The sequence below is a fragment of the Aythya fuligula genome, chromosome 1, assembly GCF_009819795.1.
Source record: "Aythya fuligula isolate bAytFul2 chromosome 1, bAytFul2.pri, whole genome shotgun sequence".
In the NCBI taxonomy this organism is placed as follows: domain Eukaryota; kingdom Metazoa; phylum Chordata; class Aves; order Anseriformes; family Anatidae; genus Aythya; species Aythya fuligula.
In genome coordinates this window covers 16,758,273-16,781,008 of record NC_045559.1, presented here as the reverse complement: position 1 = coordinate 16,781,008, position 22,736 = coordinate 16,758,273, and the positions used below count along the sequence as shown (strand labels likewise).

General features: G+C 34.0%; 1 protein-coding gene across 1 annotated transcript in view; it reads right to left on the bottom strand.

Annotated features, from left to right (window-relative positions):
- TBC1D22A (TBC1 domain family member 22A) overlaps nucleotides 1-22,736 on the bottom strand; it is a 181,688-nt gene that overhangs the window by 120,728 nt on the left and 38,224 nt on the right. Inside the window, exon 8 of the mRNA XM_032185604.1 lies at nucleotides 22,312-22,426. Within this exon, the coding sequence (XP_032041495.1) occupies nucleotides 22,312-22,426 (115 nt within the window). The remainder of the gene's footprint in view (nucleotides 1-22,311; nucleotides 22,427-22,736) is intronic.

Below are 22,736 nucleotides of genomic sequence, written 5' to 3'. Positions count from 1 at the left end.
TGGTTAGTTACTGGCTATTAAAGGAACACCACCTTTGCATTGCAGTACAGTTTTAAAAACCCAGACTGTAACAGAAGACCAACAAACAAGTATCCAACACATCTAAGATTCCTTAAGTAATAAACTCAAATATAACAGAGACTTGCAAAACAGTGACAACCAAGTAGTAGACTGTAGTATCAAGCTTTTTAATAACAGATCCTTTCACAAGGAAGAAATTCCTTACCCCATTTTATCAGCATATTCTCAGCAAAAATAAGGGCAAAAGCCCCACAAATCATCATCATCTTCCTCCCAGCAAAAGAAAGCAAATTCTGACAATGCTCTAAGGGAGAACGGGATCAACACTGTCTGTGCCTGGGCGGTAACGCTCCCTTCCACATCTTTCTCCTCAGTTCCCATACCCTTCTTTACAAGGTTCACCTCATTAAAGACAGACTTGTGTTTATTTCAACCCAAACCCCTCAGAAAAATATGTTAAAAGAAAAGTCTTGAATATTACAAAAGCCAGAAGGTTTTTTCTTCAGGTAGAGATGCTCAAAGGTGCAATGGAGATAACAAGAAGGCAAACAGACGAGCAGGAAGACAAAGGTTGTATATAAAGAAAACTAATTCAGATTAGACGAGTAACAAAGGTGTTATACATTTGACAAAATTAATCCAAATAAAAATGCCAGTTCTGCAGCTCAAAAATGAAACAAGGGAAAGGTCCCTATCATCAGCGTCAAAATGTCCTTTAGCAATGTCCTCTGTAACTCAGAATACACACAAGACACGTTCAATTAAAGAAGTCAAGTTTCATGTGAACCTGTGCAAAATTAATATTAAATATCTACCTATCTCCCTCCAACATGCTCTGTCCTTAGATTAAAAACAAACAAAACACACACACAAATAACAAGAAAAATCCCACAATTTTCAAAGAAGCTCTTTTTAATACTCCGGAAAATCAAATCAAGGATATCAAGGGTGAATATACTCTTTAATTTAAAAGAGAAAGACTTTTCCGGACAAAAATAAATAAAGTAATTAAAAAAGAATGATGTATCCTCTACAACAGGAAAAAAATTAAGGGTATATCCTATATATGCTAACTCATAAAAACTTTTTACAGTTTTACCATTTATATTCATTACATATTCATAAGTCAGCTCACTGTGTAAAGCTGCTTAATACTTTTAATTTAGTTTTCAGAAAAAGGAAAAAGTGTGACTCATTCTTTCTCTGCGTAACAAGGTTTAAAGTAAAACAATAAATGAACCCCTATTCCTCATACAATTTATATATAATTAAAGCATACATGGAACATTATTCCTCTTGAAAGAAGCAATTTTCAGACACCATTTCACTAAAGATTTGCAAAAGGAATGAGCTGACAACTACTTCGATGACCTGTTCCTTTGCAAATTTCCTGCCTTTGAGCACCTTTTCTTTTCATGATCCTGCTATCACATTTCTGAACAAAAAGGAACTTACAAACTGTAAGTACAACACAATAACTCTTCTACAGGTACTCACAAAATGATAAGTAAAAAAAAGGATTTTTATCTTCTGTTTCTCATCTTACTTATCTTTGCTCTTTCTTACCCTGCTCTTCCAAAATCTGCCATTTCACACTGTAGTCTCATACCAGGATATAAAACACAACAGCTTAACATACACCTAACCATCAAAGGTGGGCATCTTCACCTCTCTTCACAGACAACACAGAAAAACAAGTAGTTACAGAGGATTATCTCATTCTAAATCAGAATCATAAAATAAATCAGATGAACCGCATCCCAAGCAAACCCTGTTTCTCAGTGTTAGCTGTAACTTAACATGAGTACTGCAGAATGCAGACCTAGAAAGTCTGAAATTAGATGAAATAAAACTTCAGTGGCCCATCAAAGGACTCCCCAACCTGTGAATGAATAACCAGCAACAAGGAAAAATGATAAACTGCAAAAAAATTTAATCTGAAAAACAAGGCTGAAGGAAATTGGATAGCAAAGACATCCCAGTATTAATATTTTGGAAAAAAAAAAAAAATCTAATTGTTCTAGTAAGAAAACACCATCAAATCAGAAAGATTATGTTTCAAGAAAAGAGAATGTAACTTCTAAGAAACATTTTCCAGTGTTTCCAACTATTCTTCATCAAGTATGTTCACCAAGCATAAAAATGGATGTCAGAAATCAGCCTTTTTCAAAAGCACATAAGTCTGATATTAAATTCACTATTCTAGATTCTAGATTCTTATATTCTAATATTCTTATATTCTGATATTTTATTCTAATATTTTTCTAGTATTCTTATATTCTATTTTTTTTTTATTATTTTACTGAAGAAAAAAAAGAAATTGTATAATTTTGATAGAAAGACAACTATTAGCAAAAAGCGTAGGTAGCATTTAAGAATCATCCAATTCTTTCACTAAGAGTCCACAGTTGCTATATATACTTTCACAGACCGACACGAACAACTATTATGGAAATAAAAATAGCCCTGTTAGGAAGTACTCGTCCAGTTTTCTTGTTCTCATTTTGCTCTCTCTCCCTTTGGAAGAGACATCCAAGAACATCACGATTTCCTGTGGCACACAGTGGCTGATCGTTAGCATTTTCATAAGCCTCTTATACATAAAATAAGTTTTCAGGATTTTTCATATGTTCTTTATTTAAAGCTACTTCCAGTCCAATTTTCATTCCCATTGTGCTTCCCATGCTTCAGAAAGAAAGTAGCCTCCGCTAATGTCAGATAATAAAGTTTTGAAATACAGAAAAAAAAATCTCCTAATGAAATGTGTTAAGACATCTCCATGTATTTCAGCTAGTAGTGCTTACTGGCTATTAGTACGGCAACTGTCTCAAGCTTTAGCTTAGAGGTCTGCATTCAAGTATTTCAAAAAGTCAAAATATGGAGAAATATACTAAATTTTCTCATTATATTGGCTAAGAAGCATATTTTTTGAATACATTATATTCATCAGCAATTTTTGAGTAAAATGTGGTATGTGGTGTCTCCCCACAAAGAGCTACATAGCGGAAGTCATACAGATACTAAAATCTAATAAAGAAGGCAAAGTATCGTGAAAGACAGAAAGGGAGCAAGTGCTCACTGACCTGCAATGGTTACTGCATTTTATTACGGAAGCTCAAAATTGACTCTGAATATTTGAATGACCCACACAACTAGTGAAATAAAAATAGGACACCTGTTTTCATTACAAGCTCCAATTAAGGAATATTTGATTTACAGAATATGCAAAGTATCAGTTTACATATTAAGCATTTATTAGTGTAGGCAATAATGCAAAATGCTTTCTTCTCCTTGAGGTTTTAAACTATCATTGCACGTAACTCTTAGTAGGACAGGGAGGGGACTTACTGGATGAAGACAAACACACTTGAGATGTTTTCCAAAAAAGATAAAAAAAGAGCAGAAGATTAAAGAACAAACAAAAGAAGAAGCAAAAATAATAACCTGAAAAGTACACAAGGTATTATTGCAATTTAAAAACTTTGTTTAAAAACACAATCACAAATTCTAGTTTTAGATAACTTCAAATTTGTTTTCAATGACTGAAATCTGAACAGACAGTATCATAAAGATTAAATAACAAGAATATGGGGAAAAACAGCAGGCAAACGTGTACATGTATAAATAACTTGGGGGGGAAAAATCACTGCATAAAAGGAGCCGACTTCAAAGTCTCCCAGCAACATTTCTCATTTTCTTCAGTTTCCTGTGGAGATTTTTATCGTGTTATCTATGTAATTGTAGAAGACAGTAAAATAGTTGCCTGGAGGAAAATTGCTGTAGCATAGAGTCAATGACATACTGATCTGAATATGTGCATTGCTGCAAGCATGGAATTAACTGTTCTTTACTGATTGCCATTGTACATTTCTGAAATTTCCCACAGTGTATAAAAATAAGTTTTTCTAAATAGCTTTAACTGGATCCACTCCCAAAGGCAATGACATAAGGATTAAAAAAAAAGTATTGAAGTATTAATTACAACTAGTTACCCATTTATTTCCCAATGACAACAGAAAATAAACAGATGCCAAACAGATGATAATGGCTTCTATCAATTCAAAATAAGTTTCAATATGAGGTTAAGCCTAGGCAATAAATTTGGCACAACTTGTTCAAAATGATAAAAAGAAGTTCATATCTGATCTCTCACTGTCTTTTAAATGCATTTGATTTTTTCTAAAAACTGCTTGAATTTCACCATGGGTAAACGCATCTGCCATTACAGACAGATGGAATCACACAATACATATTTCTACATTAATTAAACAACTCGAAAAAATTAACTTCAGAGAGAATTTTATTTATGAAGAAATTCTGTGCAGAAATAAACCTAAAATACTGAAAACTCAGATGAGTTCAATAGAGTGGGAGGTAGGGGGCCAACATGGATGGTGGTATAAGAGAGATCTGAAAGTGGTAAAGCCCAAAAGTGACCTGTAAGAACATTTGATGACTTATGATTGTTCTTTAAGTACGTTTGGTATACAATGTAATATACACAGAAATGTTAGAAAGATTACTTCTCCAAACATCTTGAAAGTGTTCTCTCCTGCAGCACTAACGTGTGCATACTTAATTCTCACACAGTGTACAAGAACTGCCATAGATTTCAAGTCCGAACTCTATAGCTGTTGCAATCATTTGCAAGGAAATCATTACGACCTTGTACTTGTCTGTATAAAGTTAGCAGTATTTTGTTGTAATCTACTGTAGATGTCATAGCTTCAGACAGACTTACCTAAAAGTTACCAGCGAAGTAAGCAAATTACAAAATTATACAGATTCAATTGCATTTGGAGGTGCAAAACCATATCCCCACATCTAGACAATCTTAAATATTCCACTTCAAACTCAGTTTTCAAAGACTTATAAAAGAGCTATTCAGTCATTGCTGCACTAAAGCAACATTTTTCTAACAGGATCGGGACATAATAGAACATTTAAATGTAAATTATTTCAGTAACAATTACCTAGTTAATATTTACATAACCACATCAATATCTCCCATTGAAAAAAATCCTAATTAGGTATTTATCTGATGGAAATAGCTTTTGAGCTGTTAAGGATTAATTACCAAAGAAAAAACTTCCTCGTCTTTGTGTTACTGAAGTCATGAAGTTAAAATTAAAAATATAAAGAACCCAATCATCTCATCCATCCAGACTTAGGTAAACATAACGTTATTGCATTTCAAATATCCCCCTATTACAAGTCGTGTTCTCACACAGTCTGTATTGTTGACTTGTCTCTTTTGACGCTGTTAATAATCTGACACTTGTTTTCAGTTCATCTCTTACAATTTCCTAAAGATGTAATAGGAAGCAGGATAAATACCTTTACACATCAGTATAAGAATGATGTTTTCATCATTAATCATTTCACTTTATTAATATTAATTTTCCAAATAATTTTACAGTGTATGGGGAACATTATAATATCCATTGACCTGGAGAAGAAAGTAAATCACCTTCTCCAAAAACACTGTAAGCTTGATTATTTTGACCTAATTTCTATGCTCATCAAAATTAATGGATGACCCTGCAAGTACTCTCAATTTGTTCTATCACAAAGGAGTAAATATTTCATATACTTATTCTCTAATTCCAGACCACATAACAGTAATCAGTAAATGATCCGGAGAAGTCCTTTAGTGGGTCGGCATGCTTGCCAAGAAGATTTTCCACTCATGCTTTTCTAGACCAGATTTGAAAGGCAAAAATATTTTTTCCCCACAAAGTAGTCCAAACCTTGACATTAATTTCTGTTCATAACCCATTGCACACATCTACACAGAAATTGGCTCGGTTTTGAGAATGTTAAATTTATGTGAAATGCAGGGAAATTCTCAGCTCATGTTGCAAATGAAACAAAAGGCATACACTCCTCATGGGCTGCTCACAACTGAGATTACAGCTCAATAATTCAGATGAGAGAAACGTAACAAATATTTATTGCTTCAACAGCCCTACCATGAAAAAAAGAGTACCAAAGAGAACCAAATAAACCAGGTGGCACCAACGGGTCTTTCACCCACAGAACCTGCATAGCACAAAATAGAAGACTGGCAGCCAGACTCCTACACAAGTGAGAAATCTGCCCAGTAAATGCAATTTACACTCAGAGAAAAAAAAAAAAAAAAAAAGAAAAAAAAAAATGTTTAAGCTGGATCCCTAAGTATGACATCATTGTGAGACAGCAGTATTCAAAGCTTCCAAGATGACAGCTCTTCTCAAAAAAAAAAAAAAAAAAGTATTTCAGCAACGATGAAGAAGACGATATTCAGTGCGTATTCTTCCCAGAGCAATCACTTCAATGGGTTTGTTGCTGTCAACCCAAACAGACTGCCAGGGGGAAGTGGTGCGTGTGATACCAAATTAGGGGACTAGTAAGTAATTAGCATCCAATATGCATGACGAGCACAGGATGCTGATGAGCACTTTCACAGAATGCCTGATAAGGGAGTTTCCTGAGAAATTCAAAAGGTGCTTGGAGAATAGGAAATGAAAGATTAAAGGTTGAACTTGTCTCCCAAACCACATTTTTTAATTACCTAGTTTGTGCTTATCATTTCATTTTTTTTAAGCATTGAGCCTATGTATTCACATACACACAAACATACAGAGCAGAGAACAAGAATGGGACAAGAGTAAACCATGGTGTGGTCAAACAAGCCTAAAGCAAGGAACAGGGTTCAGAGAATACACTAAAAATATTCAGAGAATATTGTGTACTTTAGGGTATTCAGAGAATACACTAAAAACATGAAAGGAAAAAATGAAGGACACAATTTTTGTCTCCTAAAGATAGCAGTCTTTAAATTTGCAAAAATTAACTGCTGGAAAAAAAATAATATCTACTCAGTGCCTGGATAAAGTAATGGGTTTCAGCTGCAAGGAGAGATTTAGATCACCAGATACCAGCAGGAGGCAGGGTGATGGGGGCGAGGGAGATCACAGCAACAAACACTACACACAGCTTCTGGTGCCAGACTCCCTGCGGCACAGGACAAAAAAAGCACTATGTGGAAGTCTGTATAATGCCTGTTGGCATGCTGGAAATTTTTTAAATGACAGACTGCTTTTCTCCTAGATACAGTCAATCCTAACTTGGGATATGACATTGCCTGGGATAGCATCTTCAAGTCCTTTTCAACTTCTACTGGCCAACGACATTTTAACTATGAATGTAGCATTTGTGGACAGGATAGCGGGCAGTGACCATGAAAAGACCCCAAAATTTTGCACAGCAACAGATCTAAGGAAAAGAAACCTGACCAAAATTTTTTTTTTTTTAATTCTAAGATCAGATTCACACACCAATACACAGTGGTATCTGTGTAGATAGAAAAATGACAGACCATTTTTCTCTTCAAAGTAATTCTATAACACCTTCAGAATATTGTAAAGTAATCTGAAAGTTCAAAATTTTAATTCTGCAGATGAACTGCTTTGTTGCATTCAGTGTTACTAGTTATGTTCAGTTGAACTACACACTGATATCCCAAACTAAACTGATGATTTTTAAACAGTCCATCACACTAATGAGGAAAAATAATTATATTTCATGGAACTCTAGGTAGAGCTGTTCACAAAATGTATGGAAATGTATGGTTCATTCACTCAAAAATACTTCCAAACTTCAAGTAACTCGAGAGTTACATTACAGTAAGAGAATCTCAGTCAGATGCAATGAACGTTCACTTTGTCTGAACATCAGAAAATTTTCAGGGTATGGAATTCCAAAGAATTTTAAAGACAATCTACGGCTTTAGACAATGCTATTAAATACAATAGTATTGTATTTTTACAATGGGAAATCCTTCAAAAACAGTCTATAAATTAATATACAGATTTGAATATGAATCATTTACTGAACAGAAGAACGCAACTCCATGAAGGCCAAAATGTAATTATGATCTAAAACCAGCCTATCTATCTGCATATGGAAGGATGAATTTAACAAGTAGTAAGACTTGAAAACTGTCAAAAAAAAAAAAAAAAAAAAAAAAGAAACTGTCCTGCACTTAATTACTTATTATTAAAAGGTGGTAAAACTCATTTGAATAATCCCGTAAACACTAATGTGTTTAATACATTACGTAGATAACTTTAACAAGGCTAAAGGTTTAATTTGGATAAACATGAAAGTGGTTAAAATATTCAAGAAACTGTATGTGAACATAAACATTTTAAAAACTTCACAGGTTCAATTTTTTCAGTGATGAAAGGCTGAAAAATTTGTCACTCTCAAGTAAGCTCACCAACAATTTATATACAACAATAACTCAAAGTAAGAACAAATTCACACCCTCATGGAAAAAATAATATGTTTTAACCTATTACTAACATTCAACTGAACATCAAAATAAATTTTCAAACTAAAAAAAAATGGATGGCAGAGGAAATAACTGCTTTTCCATGACACCTTATGCACAAGCCTATGATTGTGGCAGTTTGCTGAAAATACAAGCTCTACAGTACTGGCCAAGTGTCCTTACAAAATAAGAAAGGAAGCACATCCTTTCATTATATCCCACATCATTACAGCAAATAAGGAAGAAATGCATCTAACAAACTTAATGCCTTATTTAAAGCAGAACATACGAGTACCATCCAGTACTTGCACTTTTTTTTTTAAGCACCAATTGCCAGATACAGAATTTTAAACAGAATATTTGAAATGGATGAACTCTGACTGCAAAGGTGACACTACTTCTTATATTCCTTAATTGTTGAGTGCATTCCTTAATTACCTTACTTCTCTGCAATTTATAAATTTCCTTGAGAAACTGTAATATTTACCTGTGGGGAAAACAAATCAACTCTGCATGCTTTTCTCATGATATTCAAACACATTTTTACATACCATATAGGTATTTATCATTAATGACAAAACATGGGTATATCCTTTCTCTAGCAGAAAAAAAAAATCTATAGCTACTCAAAAATAGTTTAGTTTATTTCTTTCCTATGTAAGTATAAGAACGGTAACGCATTTCAGTACAACTGTAATTTAAGGAAAGTGGAAAGTAATTCTTTATCTCATAATCAGCCATAGACAGAACATGTAAATCAGTTCAGAAGTGTATCTTTAATGACAATTTATAAGTCAAGAAATTGAAAATGTTTTGATTTTTGTTTGTTTTGTTTCTTAATAAAAAACAATGTGCTACAAAAGTATTAAACATTTTCTGTTACTATGAAACTGATTACTTAATGTTTTTCCCCTTCTTTGGTCATTGTTTTTCTTAAGTACTTAATTTTTCACTTCTGTTTTATAATATCCTTTTTACAGAATATGGTAGAAATTAGAAATTTCAGATTTCCCTGCTGATGAAAAAAAGATCAATTGCTTACAAAAGATGTTTTTGCTTCCCTGTCCATGATTGTAATGAAATTGTATTTAAACTGCATGCAAAGCCTATTCAATTTAAAATAATTTCAGCATATAGATTTCTGACAACTGTATTTGAATTGGTTTGAATACTATAGAACATTAGCCATAGACGTTATTTAAAGAAAAACCTGTTAATAACTGTTTAAAGTACTGAATCACCTTAATTTGAAAATCTTCTCATAGATCTTCAGATGTTACTGATCTGCATCAACAGTATTTGAATATAAAGCTCCTGACAATTTGTACAACATGTTATCATTGCTTAAGTAATTCCTCCTCTTTTAGCTTTTCTTCCTGTGAGCTCCTTCATAATAAACCCACAAAGTTGTGATATTTGGATGCCAAAAGCCATTAAAGTCATTCCCCAGTCTGTTCGAAAGCCTGCTTGGGAAGATTTAGATCTGCAAGTATAAACACCTCTGTGCTTCTGCACTATAAAAGATTATCATTAATTATAACTATATGAAGACCATGGGGAGAGTAAGAGGAATGCACAAGCCAAAACTAAAATACACAGCTCCCTTTGGAATACACGGCTCTCCCATCGTTACATTAATTGTAATTAACTTTCTTCTTCTTCACATTTTATTTCTTTTTACACCTGCAGAAATCTTTTGGCAACTCTTCAATCTCATTTTAATGCTTCTACCATTATTCAAGTTTTTGTTTTTCATTTATTCTCATGATGCAACATTTCCAGTTTGTACTCTCAAATAAAACACTTTTCAGTAAACTCTCACGACTTCCTCCCAGTACAAGTATATTAGTTTCATAATTGTTTTCTGAAATGAGACAGAATAATCCACAGAAGATATAGTCTTATCAGAAATGTATTATTTTAAGGTAACATTCATATTATCAGTTTCATTATTTTATTTTATTTTAATTCTAAATCAAACATCACAAAATATCATACCTTTTTTAAACACTGATGTGAAGGCTGGGCCACAAATTGTAACATACTTAACAGTATTCTCAAAATACTCTTTATTCAGATGATACGGAAGCATGTAATATGACAGAAAGAAAGAAAAAGGAAAAAAAAAACAACTCAAAGTCTACTTGAAAATATCTGCACTCACAATAACAAGCAGAACAGATAACAGGAAGCCATAGGTATATGGAAGTCTAATCCAGTTATTTTTGCCTTAACAGCTGTAAGAAATTTTTGTACTAGAACAAGGTATTATGTTAGGAAGAGTAAGAAGGTAATCTTATGCTTACAGACATAAATGATTCAAAAAAATATATATATATGAAATGGAAGTTGGCAATTTTTCAGTTACTATCTCATGCCACCAAATAAAAGATCACAAATTTTCATTTAATTTTCTATTTCACAAGAAAGTCAAACAGCGTGCAGCCATACAACAGCATCTTTAAGATAAATACAACGAATTCAAATAGTGATACCTGGAAGTAATTACTACCAGTCAAGAGAAATCTTAAAACTGATAAATCCCTGGTTTTGACACCTACTTTAATCTCTGAGCTAGTGTTTGCTCCTTCAGTAGTTGCTCTTACAGCTTATCTCCATATCCAATCTTTCTTAATTCCTTTGGACACTTCTTTTTAAAAAAAAAAAAAAGCTTGTCACCAGAAAAGAGATAATGTCTCAAATGTCTGTTGCTTACCACACTTTCAATAAAAATATAGTAATGTAAGTACAAAAATCGCTGCTTTGAAATAATTATTTGGGTAGGTTAAAGTGACAGCTTTGGGGTTCAGAGCACACCTACTTATTAGATGGCACTGAGAAAGGAAGAGCATCTTCTAACATTACAAGTCTGAATTACTCAAATATTTTCTTCTTTATTGCATGGAAGACATCCCTTTTTACTTGAAGACCTACTAAAATAGTGCCAGCATATGTAAAAACAGACAAAAAAGAAACTTGATTTTTTGATTGTATTTAAGAATATTTTCCCCTCTCTACTCTTAAGGGAAGGAAAAGTTTCTTTTTAAAATAACACAAATCTCCTGTGAAGGAATATTCATAACAAATCATCTATGTTTTTTAAGTTGAAATGCCTGAGCAACTTCTAATACACTCTCAGTACAAATCTACCATTTTCCATTTTGTCTAACTTTTCTGTTCTATTCCTCATGTTATCATAGTTAGCTACATGGAATGCCTTTTTGTTGAAGACAATTTAAAAGCTTAAGAAAAGTCTAAGAGACTTAGATATCTTTTTTTTTTTTTAACAGAAATTCATAAGACACTATGAGCAATGAATACCATTACTCAAAACATTAATTTTCTCTTAGGTAAAGAACTAAAAATAACAGGCAATTCAGCAGTTCGATATACTTATTAGAATAATTTTAATGTCTTCTTTTCCACTTTTGACAGGAGCTGTTAACCACAGCCAGCAAAATTTAACTTTGATTAGGCTTATTCCACTTCTGATAGCTCAGTGCCTTTTTAAAAAAAAGTATCCGAAGCGAAGTTTTATTTAAAGTGACTTAATTTTTTCCTGGCAGATAGCGAAGCTAAGGGAACATCCTATTTCCTCAACTATAACACTCTTATAAGCTAAATGCTCATCACTATTACTACCATACTTCTATAATCACACGAAAGAGGATATTTTATTATAGTCCACACTTCATTCACAATTTTCAGCATATGCCAGTTCATAAGAATAAAACTTCTCAATTTCCAATTTATGTGGTTAAGTGAATGAGTTTCAAGAACTTGATTTTGTTTTAATGGACTTTATGAAGTTGACTGGAGTTTTCTCCATTCCTTTACTCTGATGAGACTCCAAACACTTTGGTTACAAAGATCGATGGAGCTTCAGAAAACTTCAGAAAAATTTAGTTCATAGGAGACGTGACAGAAGTAACAGTAAAAGCAATTCCACATATGATAAGACAAGCAATATAATATGGCAAAGCTTTGACTGCTTTGGAAAGCAGAGATTTCTATTCATTCTGTCCAGATACACAGAGATCTAGAAGAGCTGAAGCCTCAAGAAGGAATAGATATCTTAAAGGAGGCTGTAGCAAGGTGGGGATTGCTCTATTCTCCCACATGCCCAGCGACAGGACGAGGGAGAATGGGATAAAGCTGTGCTAGAGAAGGTTTAGGTTGGATATTAGGAAGAACTTCTTTACGGAAAGGGTTGTTAGGCATTGGAATGGGCTGCCCAGGGAAGTGGTTGAGTCACCATCCCTGGAGGTCTTTAAAAGACATTTAGATGTAGAGCTCAGTGATATGGTTTAGTGGAGGACTTGTTAGTGTTAGGTCAGAGGTTGGACTCAGCGATCTTGGAGGTCTCTTCCAACCTAGATGAGTCTGTGATAACTTGAGGTTCTGCATATAACCGAGTTCTTAAACAGAAGAGTCAACTATAAACCTTACCTAAACAATCCAAGTAATTCTAAAATAAAAACCTCTGCGTGTTCAAAATAGTCAAAGCTAAAATAAAGACTGTCAGGGGAATTAACAAAAAGAATGTTTGTGCATCTGTTTTTTCTCCCTCCCCCCCCCTTTTTTTTTAAGATATCCTTGAAGTTGAAACTGATAACTACAAAATTTATATGCATAGTGCTTGATTATCCCAATTATTTGTAAAAATGTGTTGTCTCAAATTTTCCTCAAAAAGAAGTCTGTTAAATAGACCATACATCCAACATATCAGATGAACTGTTGATTAGCTTGGAAATTTGACAGTATGTTTAAGAGTGAAAACAAAATTGAAACAAAGGTGCAGGAGAAGGATTTATTTTGTAAGAGTACTGTCAATTGTAATAACAATAGAGATCATTAAAAGAGAGTAATAGAAAGTAAATATGCCAGAAATGCAGATTACTTTACCATAGCCTACATCCATCTGCTGAGATGCTTTTATTAGTACTTCCTAATTTGTTAAGTGAAAAATAAGCAGTACTCATAAAGACTTCTTATGAGGATGCAGCTTAATAAAGCAGTGATAGAAATCTAAGATTTACCTGGCATTAAACAGAGATCTTCCTACTCCCACCGTTCCAAACTTGTTCTTATCCCCCTATCAGCACTGATATCCATCTCTTATCCCATAGATTAAATTATTCATTTCGTTTGGGGGCTAGTTTCCTGCCGGTTTAGCTGAAGCACCAAGCGATAAGACAAGGAGAAATGGCTTCAAGTTGCATCAGGGGAGGTATTAGGACAAATTTCTTTACTGAAAGTGTTGTGCAGCAATTGGAATAGGCTGCCCAGAGAAGCGGTTGAGCCACCGTCCCCAGAGGTCTTCAAGAAACGTGCAGATTTAGAACTTCATAGAATGGTTTAGTTGTGGACTTTTCAGTACTATGTTAAAAGTTGGACTAGATGATCTTAGAGGTCTTTTCCAACTGAATGATTCAACGAACTGCTCGACTGCGCTAGAGAAAAGTCAATATTGACCAAAGATGGGAGAGGAATGCAGATTTGTGGCTGGAAAAAAAGAAAGTAAAACTACCCATTTTGAGAGCAACTAGCCCCGTTTCAGCTGGGTGATCAAAGCACATTGCAGGCAAATCCATTTCAGTCCACCTAAACTTGATTTGGAATTACTCAAATATGCAGCTCCACTGTTAAGTTAAAGGAGCGGTAAAATGAAGGCAAGGTACATTAACCTCTTGAAATAGCAATTGGGATCTGGAAGAAGATGAATTCTACAGTGTGTATCACTCAGTTGAGTTCACACAGTTCAAAGCCCTTACTGGGAACCCAATATATCATTGAATTAAATATATATAGCAATATACTATCACACAACTACACCAAACTGTTACTGGTGCATGGGTGCTCAGCTGTTCCTTATTAGCACCTTCTCAGTTACTTGATTCCCAAGACATACCAGTAGCACGAATTGGGTTAGAAAAACTAGCTAAAATTCTGTTAATTAAATAGATAAATCACCTCATTTTGACTGAAGTTGATTCAGAGAGGTTATGCAGATACACTCATGTGTTTGGTACCAAATGTCATCACTTGGCTTGCAGTAGGTTGAACAACTAGGGAAAAATAGTAGTGAATAAACTCTGTTACTGGAAAGCCATACAGAAAGTGCATACCTGGCTAAAGCCCAGCTGTATTTATTAGTGCTTTTACTAGTACACCAGATGAAAAAATAATCCTTAATTGAAATAGTTATACAGCTTTAAGTCAGAACTAAATGCTCACTACAGGATTAGTCAAACTGGAAGTAAGAAATACACCAGCAAGTCAGGCTGAAGATACAGATGATTTTTTCCAAGTAAATAGTATCCAGATATGACAATGACAGGATCAAAAGTTTAAAGACAATTTTTAGTTCATTGCCATCATCTCCATTCCACAAGTCCTTCCATTGTATTTGCCTTCCTTCATCTTCCCCTCATTCCCTGAGACTTCAAAAGCTAAGCATGAGATGCCCTGTTAGTCCTGCTCACATATTCCTTACGGTTCTGTTTATAATGCCTCCAAATAGACTGCTTTATTAACTGACCCTAAACACAGCAGTATATTACGGCACTGCTAGCTGACAAATAATTCAAACAATTCACGGCTAAGTTTTCACATGGATTCTCCTACTTGATTACAGTCAACAGGACATAAAATGGTAAAATTTCTTTGCCAAATTAGGCCTGAAAAACTGTATTAATAATGAAAATTGCTTAGACGTTTGTGTAGGGTACATTTTTCTTGAATAAGACATACAATATAAATAAAAACAAACCAATAGCTGAAAAATACAGCTTCATAAGAGTATGAAGAACTTTTTAAAGCACTAAAAACAATAATCTTTAAGTTTGCACTTTTATCTCCTTTGATTCAATTTAATTTACCTGCAGAACACTTGGCTTTTTTCATTACAATACCTCTGAAGATTAGGGGAATATATGAATGAAAAAAAAAAATCTGAATCACAGTAGAATATACATGAGGACCTCCTGTAGAATATACATGAGTTCAACTGAGGACTCTGATATAATACAAAACAAGGAAGAAGTAAGACCTCTAAGAGGTCTCACAAAGCTCCTAAATTAAGCAGAACAAGTCAAACCATACGAAAGAAACAGGATAAAATACAATTTAACTCCATAATGGAGTTAGGAAGGACCCTGTTAGGACCCTGCTTCAGCATCATTTCCAGCTGCCAGACAGTACACACAGAGTACTGATATAGAAGTATGATGACCTCAGCACCATGAACATGCACAACACGTCTCTGCTTATTCGAGGAGCCTGTTCTCCTTTGCCATAGCACAAAGCAAGAAGGTGGCATCATCATCTGAAAACAAATTCAAATTCTGCTTACTTTATTCATCACAATCTTCTGTTTTCAGCTGTCCTGCACCACTTCCAAATTACATTCACTGGACAATATTGGCTTATCAACTGGATGAGAGTTGGGGAAACACACTCCTAGGAGCTGAGGAAGTGAACAATGCTGATCTCACAGCAACCTGAGATAACACTAAATAATTTCTGTGCCGTGCTGCAGTTTTACATGTATATATAGCATGTATGCATATACTGAATGTTTTTTAATATGTCAAAGTACAGACGAGAGAAGTGCTTCACCAAGAATTGACGGGTAAGTCAAAAGTTTCAGATCTCTGACCTCATTATGTATGTTGTATGTTGTACATCTTTACTGAGGCAAACATACAATGTTTTCGGGACTTACGCAGAAGACAGAATTATGGAATCCCAGAATGGCTGAGGCTGGCAGGGCCCTCTGGAGGCCAGCTGCTCCCACCCCTGCCCAAACAGGGACACCCAGAGCCACTTGCCCAGGACCACGTCCATGCAGCCTTTGAAGATCTCCAAGGAGGGAGACTGCACAAGAATAGGGCTGTCAGTATTTTCAAGACTGTGTGAGCTTTCTTCATTCTTGGCTGCCACCATCCCACCATCCACTAAAATCACACAGATAGCAATATTTCACTCAATTATCCAAGACTATTTCCTAGAATATAGGTCATGTTTATGACAATTTCAGTCAATTTCATTTAATACAATGACTATAACTATAAAATGTCATAGAAATTGTCAAGAAGCAGCACTGTAATACATTTTTGTATGTGCAAACTACATTACTGGTGATTTGCATTAAGGATAGAAAATTTAATGTGATTAAATGGAACTCATGGCATTGAATTTTTACATGATAGAAGAGTGATTTAAATATTTTGAATAGTTTTTCATGAAAGTTTTACGAGGAAAAATGAGAAAATATTTTCTTAATACTTTCAACTTGCAAAAAAGATGTTAAAATGTCAATTATACTTCACATGTCAGTGCTTTTACATAAATTTAGTTTAAGTCTCATAAATCATTTCAATCAAATGTGTAAATAAAAGTATTTTAATACGCTGTTGTTCAAAAATGTATTTATTTGAACAAAAAAGTATTAAAACATCAGAACCTTGTTAAACAGTGTAAAGCCAAAATTACCAGATAAGAGATAAGTTCCAGTGTGTACAAAAATTGCAAATACATTCTTTTCATCTCTCAAACTGAAGAAGCTCCTCATATTCCTGAGCTCTGTGATGAGAAGTTTTCCAGTATTTCTTTCCTGGTAAACCTGAAGAGAGCAAGGATGATTCTGTCAGTCTTCAACCTCTTGGAGGGCCTATGAGAGGGATGGGGGAAGCATCCCATTACTTGAATTATACCTCTATAGTTCATAGAATAACTACAAATATGTATTTTCCACTTTATCACCTCAAAACCCAATGCACAAGCCCTATTTGTAATTCTCCAGTGACAACTAAATTGGTGGAATTAAATAAGAAAGGTGTTTAGATAGGAGAATTAATTATCTCAAATTACTTTAAATACTGCAGCAATCAAGGTTTCACCTTGGTCTTATAAGAAAAACAATGCATGTTAAAAATTTAGTTTCTAATTGCATAAGTACAGGAAAAATCTTCTAATAACTATCTGGAGTCACTGGATTAATACCCTTTGTTTTCTGGTTTACTGCCTTGTTATTCAGAAATCCAGTTTTATTCTAAACAGATTTATTTACTACATAAATACAACAACTCTGGAAAAAAACTCTCTGATAAAGTAACATCTATTTCATACCCTATAAATAAACATTGAGGAATTACCTCAGATACTCAGATACCATGATGCAATGTTCTGAAACATTACTTCAATTATATTATGAAAATCAGGATTTTAGATACAGCATTCAATGACTACAAAAACTCTGAAAAAATGGTTTAAAATTTAATTATTTTCAGCAGTTATGCTGAAAAGTAAGGAAAGAAAGCAATGATCACTACAAATTCTCATTTTAAGGGCAGAATCATCACAGAATCATCATAGAATGGCTTGGGTTGTACAGGACCTTAAAGATCCTACTCCAACCCCTCTGCCCTTGGCAAGGATGCCACCCACTAGGATCACGTTGGCCAAGGCCTCATCCAGCCTGGCAAGGAAGGGAATGTGACATGGAAGACAAGAAAGACTTTGTGACATGTGAGAGGGAATGGAAAGAAACATGAAGAAGTCCCAATGAACCTTCATGTTCTCACAGTAACATTGCTCTGGAGCTAAATCCCTTTCCAAATCCATTAGGATTTATGGAGTAATTATTTCAGGGTAGTGTCACGGCAGTATAAATTTAAAAAAAACACTGGGCGACAAAACTGAGTTTAACGTCTTTTACAAAACTATTTAAGATTACAAGAAAAATACTTACAAGTGTAAGACCCCCCATTTCCAAAGTTTTCGGTTCCTGAGTTCTTGTGAGCATCCTCAAATTCTCTCAAGCTCCCCTACTGCAAGAAGATTGTAGCCAAGATCTCTATCACCATTCCAGTCTTCAGCAGTCTGATTTTTCTTGACTTTCTTTATCCAACATAAACTGATAAAATGCTATAATAGTGTTCAATTTTCTGCCTTTGACTTGCTACTAACTCCTAATTCCCTCTTGATTCAACACTGCTAGAGGTCACAAAGTGATCTCACACAGCCATCCCATTTACCATGTGCCCATTTATCCCATGTGCCCTCACATAAATCCTTATTATGATGGTGATTTTTCCCGAGCTTTTGTCTCTGTGGATGGTGAGTAAATCCATGTCCTCTGTGTGGTTATAGATACACACACAAGTAGTGAACTACTGAAATGCAAATGTACTACAGAAACGTTAGATGTGATAAAAATGTTGCTGACTCCATGAGCACGAAACCATAGGCAGCTGTGCAGCGCAATATTTAGGAACAATTTAGATCCTGCAGATCACCATGAACTCCAAGCAACTAGAAGGTATATAAAGAGAGCAATAGGTGGTGGCTTGAAAGAGGACTTCAAATCCAGCACAAAATTTCTTTGTCTACCTTACATCAGTAAACAGCCAGTAGTCACATAGCATCTTAGCTCATTAACAAAAGTGCTTCTGAAATTATCCACATGGATGAGATTTATTTTGATATAAACTTGTATGTTACAATGACACGAAGCTTCCAGGAAAACTGCCCTAATAGTAATTTGCATTTGTTCTAAGAACATGGCTTATAATGGCGATGTCACGTAAGAGGTTAGGAGTGATAATGTAACATTCAAAATTCCAAGAAGTTGCTTAGTATGGTAGAATAAGTTAATAATCTCTAGCATTTTTCAATGGAAGAAAAAAAAGTGAGATCAGCATACACAATTACCTGGCATTTAAAAACAAAAAAACAAACAAACAAAAAATGTTTCTAATTCCTTCTCCCCCTAATTTATACCAGAAATGCTAGTCTAACTCTACTATATTTGCCTATCTTGACTGGGTTTGACAACCAAGTTTATCTTGCTGAAAACATTACAATATTCTGCCTTTACTAGTTCTGGGGAACCAGTAAGATATTACCAAATTGCTCCTTCATCACACTTACGCTGCTGGAAAGGTTGAAAGAAAACTTTCAGCATTTAAAATATTCAATTCCTACATTCAGTCACTTGACCTATTCTAAATGCGTGAAACCACATACTAAAATTAGGTACTTCAAGCTGTAATAAACCATCACAACAGCTATGACTTTGATCCTTATAATAAAAAATATCCATGAATCTAATTGTTGGCATTCATATTTGAATTAAAAGAAATGTCACTACGCAAACACGTTATCATTTCCACACGTCATTTCAATCTTTAGAAGTTCTTCAGTGACATTTTTCCAATTGGGTTTTGAATGTCTGTAGCAGAGCAGAGAGATTCCCATCACCAGAATAAATATGTCACACTTGTTATGTGAGATTAAGGATTAAGGTCTCTCATATTTGCCAAAAAGATAAAATAAACTCAACTTTCCTCTCAATAAAACTGTCTTAGCCACAACTAACTGTGTGTAAGCACCATCAGGATGTACTGTGAAATGACCCAATCAGCACAGATTTATTATTAATGGCATTATTAATAATAATAACCTATTATTAATCTTTAGTAAACCTTACAACCTTTTTTTGTTGTTGTTACAAAAAAAGCTCAAGTAAACATTTTTATCTCTTTCAACAAGATCAATCAAGACCCAAGTAATTCAGAACTGCTACACGCAGGTTTCAGTTAAACTGAGAAAAATTCAAAAATCAATAGTCAAGGAGAGCAACAAATAAAGCAATATAAGGTTCCAACATACCAACATTCACCTTAAAATCAGAGCAAGAAATAAGAACTTTAGTAAAAAAAAAAAAAAAAAAAAAAAAAAAGGGAAAACAGGTTATTAATAGAACAAATATTAAATACACTAATAGATTAACCACTTTGCCAGGAAACCTGCAATACTGCATTTATTTTTACCTGAATTATTTAAGCACAATTCATACAAACTGTTCATATAGTTTTGAATGCTTCTATAATTTTATTACAAACCTCAAGATTTTTGAAGTACCTCAGAAATGTTATGTCCCCATTTCAAGTCTACAGTAAAATACACTCTTCATTTTAACTTGAATGTATAACTCAGTGCAACTTGACTGTATTAGAAAGACTCAAATCAAAACACCATTTAAAGACAAATCTTGGAATGTTTCTGTACATTACTGCGGAAATAACCACTGTTAGCGCTTAGCCAGGACCACTACTATACTCAAGAAAATATGTTCATTTCAGTAATGTTCTCACTAGATAGATATTAGCTTTTAAATGTACTGTTAGAATACAGATTTTTGAGATTTATACATTTTCAATGGCGTACATTTTTTTACAGTTGTTAGTCTTCAAGTTTTGCCTTTCTTCAGTGGAAATTTACCAGAATTGCTCTGCTCTCTGATATGAAAATACTGACAAGCTGGCAAGTACATTAACAATCACCAGGGTCTCCAAACGTAAGATGGTGGTAAAGACAAACTTATTTACCATATTAATTAAATGGTCTATTTAACATGGAATATCAATTCTCTAATCACATCTCATTTGAGCTTCTTATTTCAATTAACAACCCTAAAGTCTACTAGAGATCCTACTGTTCTAGGATCATTAAGAACATTTTCATTATCTGTCAAATGAGGGAGGAAAAGGCAGAAACTGCAAGTACTCTCAGGAGTAGGCTCCTACCCTACTTAAGAGATGATTAGGGAGTAAACAGCAGTAGTTCTCATTAGTTGCTTAGCAATGAAATGTCCCCCTATGAAACAAGAAATGAACAAAGCAAGAGGTGTTGCCACGTAAACGATGGATAATCTTTCATCCACTCAAGGATAATCTGTCCTTCATTAAATCTAATCAGTCTGGATTAAGACACCAATGGTACCTTGCATAGAGAAGGTAGGAAATGAAGAATCACCTATATATAGACTCACTGAAGTAGCTAGATAACACATTGCTCAAGATTACATATCTGTGTTGTTTTCATTGTATGTGTGTACAACAAAAAGAAATGCAAGGAAATAGTTCTAATTCAGACTAGATTGTCATTTTTACTATTCATTCTTACTATATCTTTTACATCCATGGTTATATCCAAATTGTTAACGAATTGTTGTTAAATGTCAATTGAATTATTGCTAATGATTAGCCGTACTCTTAATGTTCATAAAAACTTAAATACTAACATACAAATGCAAAACATCAGTAACATTCTAGTAAGAGATGAGCATTTAACAAGTTTTCTAAATAGAAAAATTTGCAAAAAATACAATCACATGTATGGCCACTAACTCACCAGAAATACATCTATTTATGCTACTACTGGTATTACAACCCCAGAAGAGCAAAGTCCTTAACTAAGGAAATTTGATTACTGATGCATTAATTTTCAGTCCCCAGTTCCAGCTTGCCATTCTTTCAGCTACAGATCCACTTTATTAGGTTCCCCTTCCCTTCATTTTCCTGCCACTCAGTAAAAGGTTTCCTTATTTCATGGTTGTTGGGTTGCTTATTTTTTTGCTAAGCTGGTTTGTTTTCTTTTTGTTGTTGTTTCGGTGGTAGTGATTTTTTTTTTCAGTTCATTTCATACAGACTATTTAAATTTTTCACAAAAACTTGTGAATTAGAGGAGAGAAATTTGATGAAAAAGGATCAGGAGTGACAAATGAGGCACTTCTTAACTATATCTGCAGTTAAGAAATAAAGATGAAAGCAAATGCCGGATTGCCCTTCTTTTGCTAGCTTCCATATCTACAAACACAACTCTGCCTGCAACTTCTACAGATGGTTTTTGATTGGTTGGTTGGTTTGGTTGGTTGGGTAGGTTTGTTTATGGGCATTTTTTTGGACATATATCTGAAAAATACCGAAACTCTACTGACTATTTACACAAAAATTGCTTGTCAGTGTGTATTTAAGAGAACCATACAGATTTATAATTACAAATATTTATAATAATAGAATTCATGTCTCTAATTATGATTAGCTAATCCAAATTTTCATATTAAAATAAATGTGCTGTCCTAAAACCAGTACCAATTCATAATTCAGTATTATGATAAATCTTACCTATATATTCACAAACGAAGACTACAAAAAAAGGAGTTACAAGATCATTTATGCCCTGAACATATCCACTGGCTGGATGACGTATAGCCCAGATAAACAAAATTCTTTCAAAGATCTGAAAAAGAATTAAAGAAACTATCAGATAATTTATCAAGTGGTGAGCACATTTTAAACAAGATACTGGAAAAGTATAGAAGGGCAGTTTTGATATCACAGAGTTACAAGTATAAAAATACACTTATAAAAGAATACATGAATGATTGTATTCATAATTAACTGCCAATGTTAATTAAGTTTCTCAGTTATTTAAAAGAAAATATTTTCAGGGTATTAGCACATGTTAAAACCAGCCTTGCATATAATTCAGTTACAGTAGTTACAACAGAGCAGCACTTATTCACTGGAGCTTTTCAAATAATACAAAA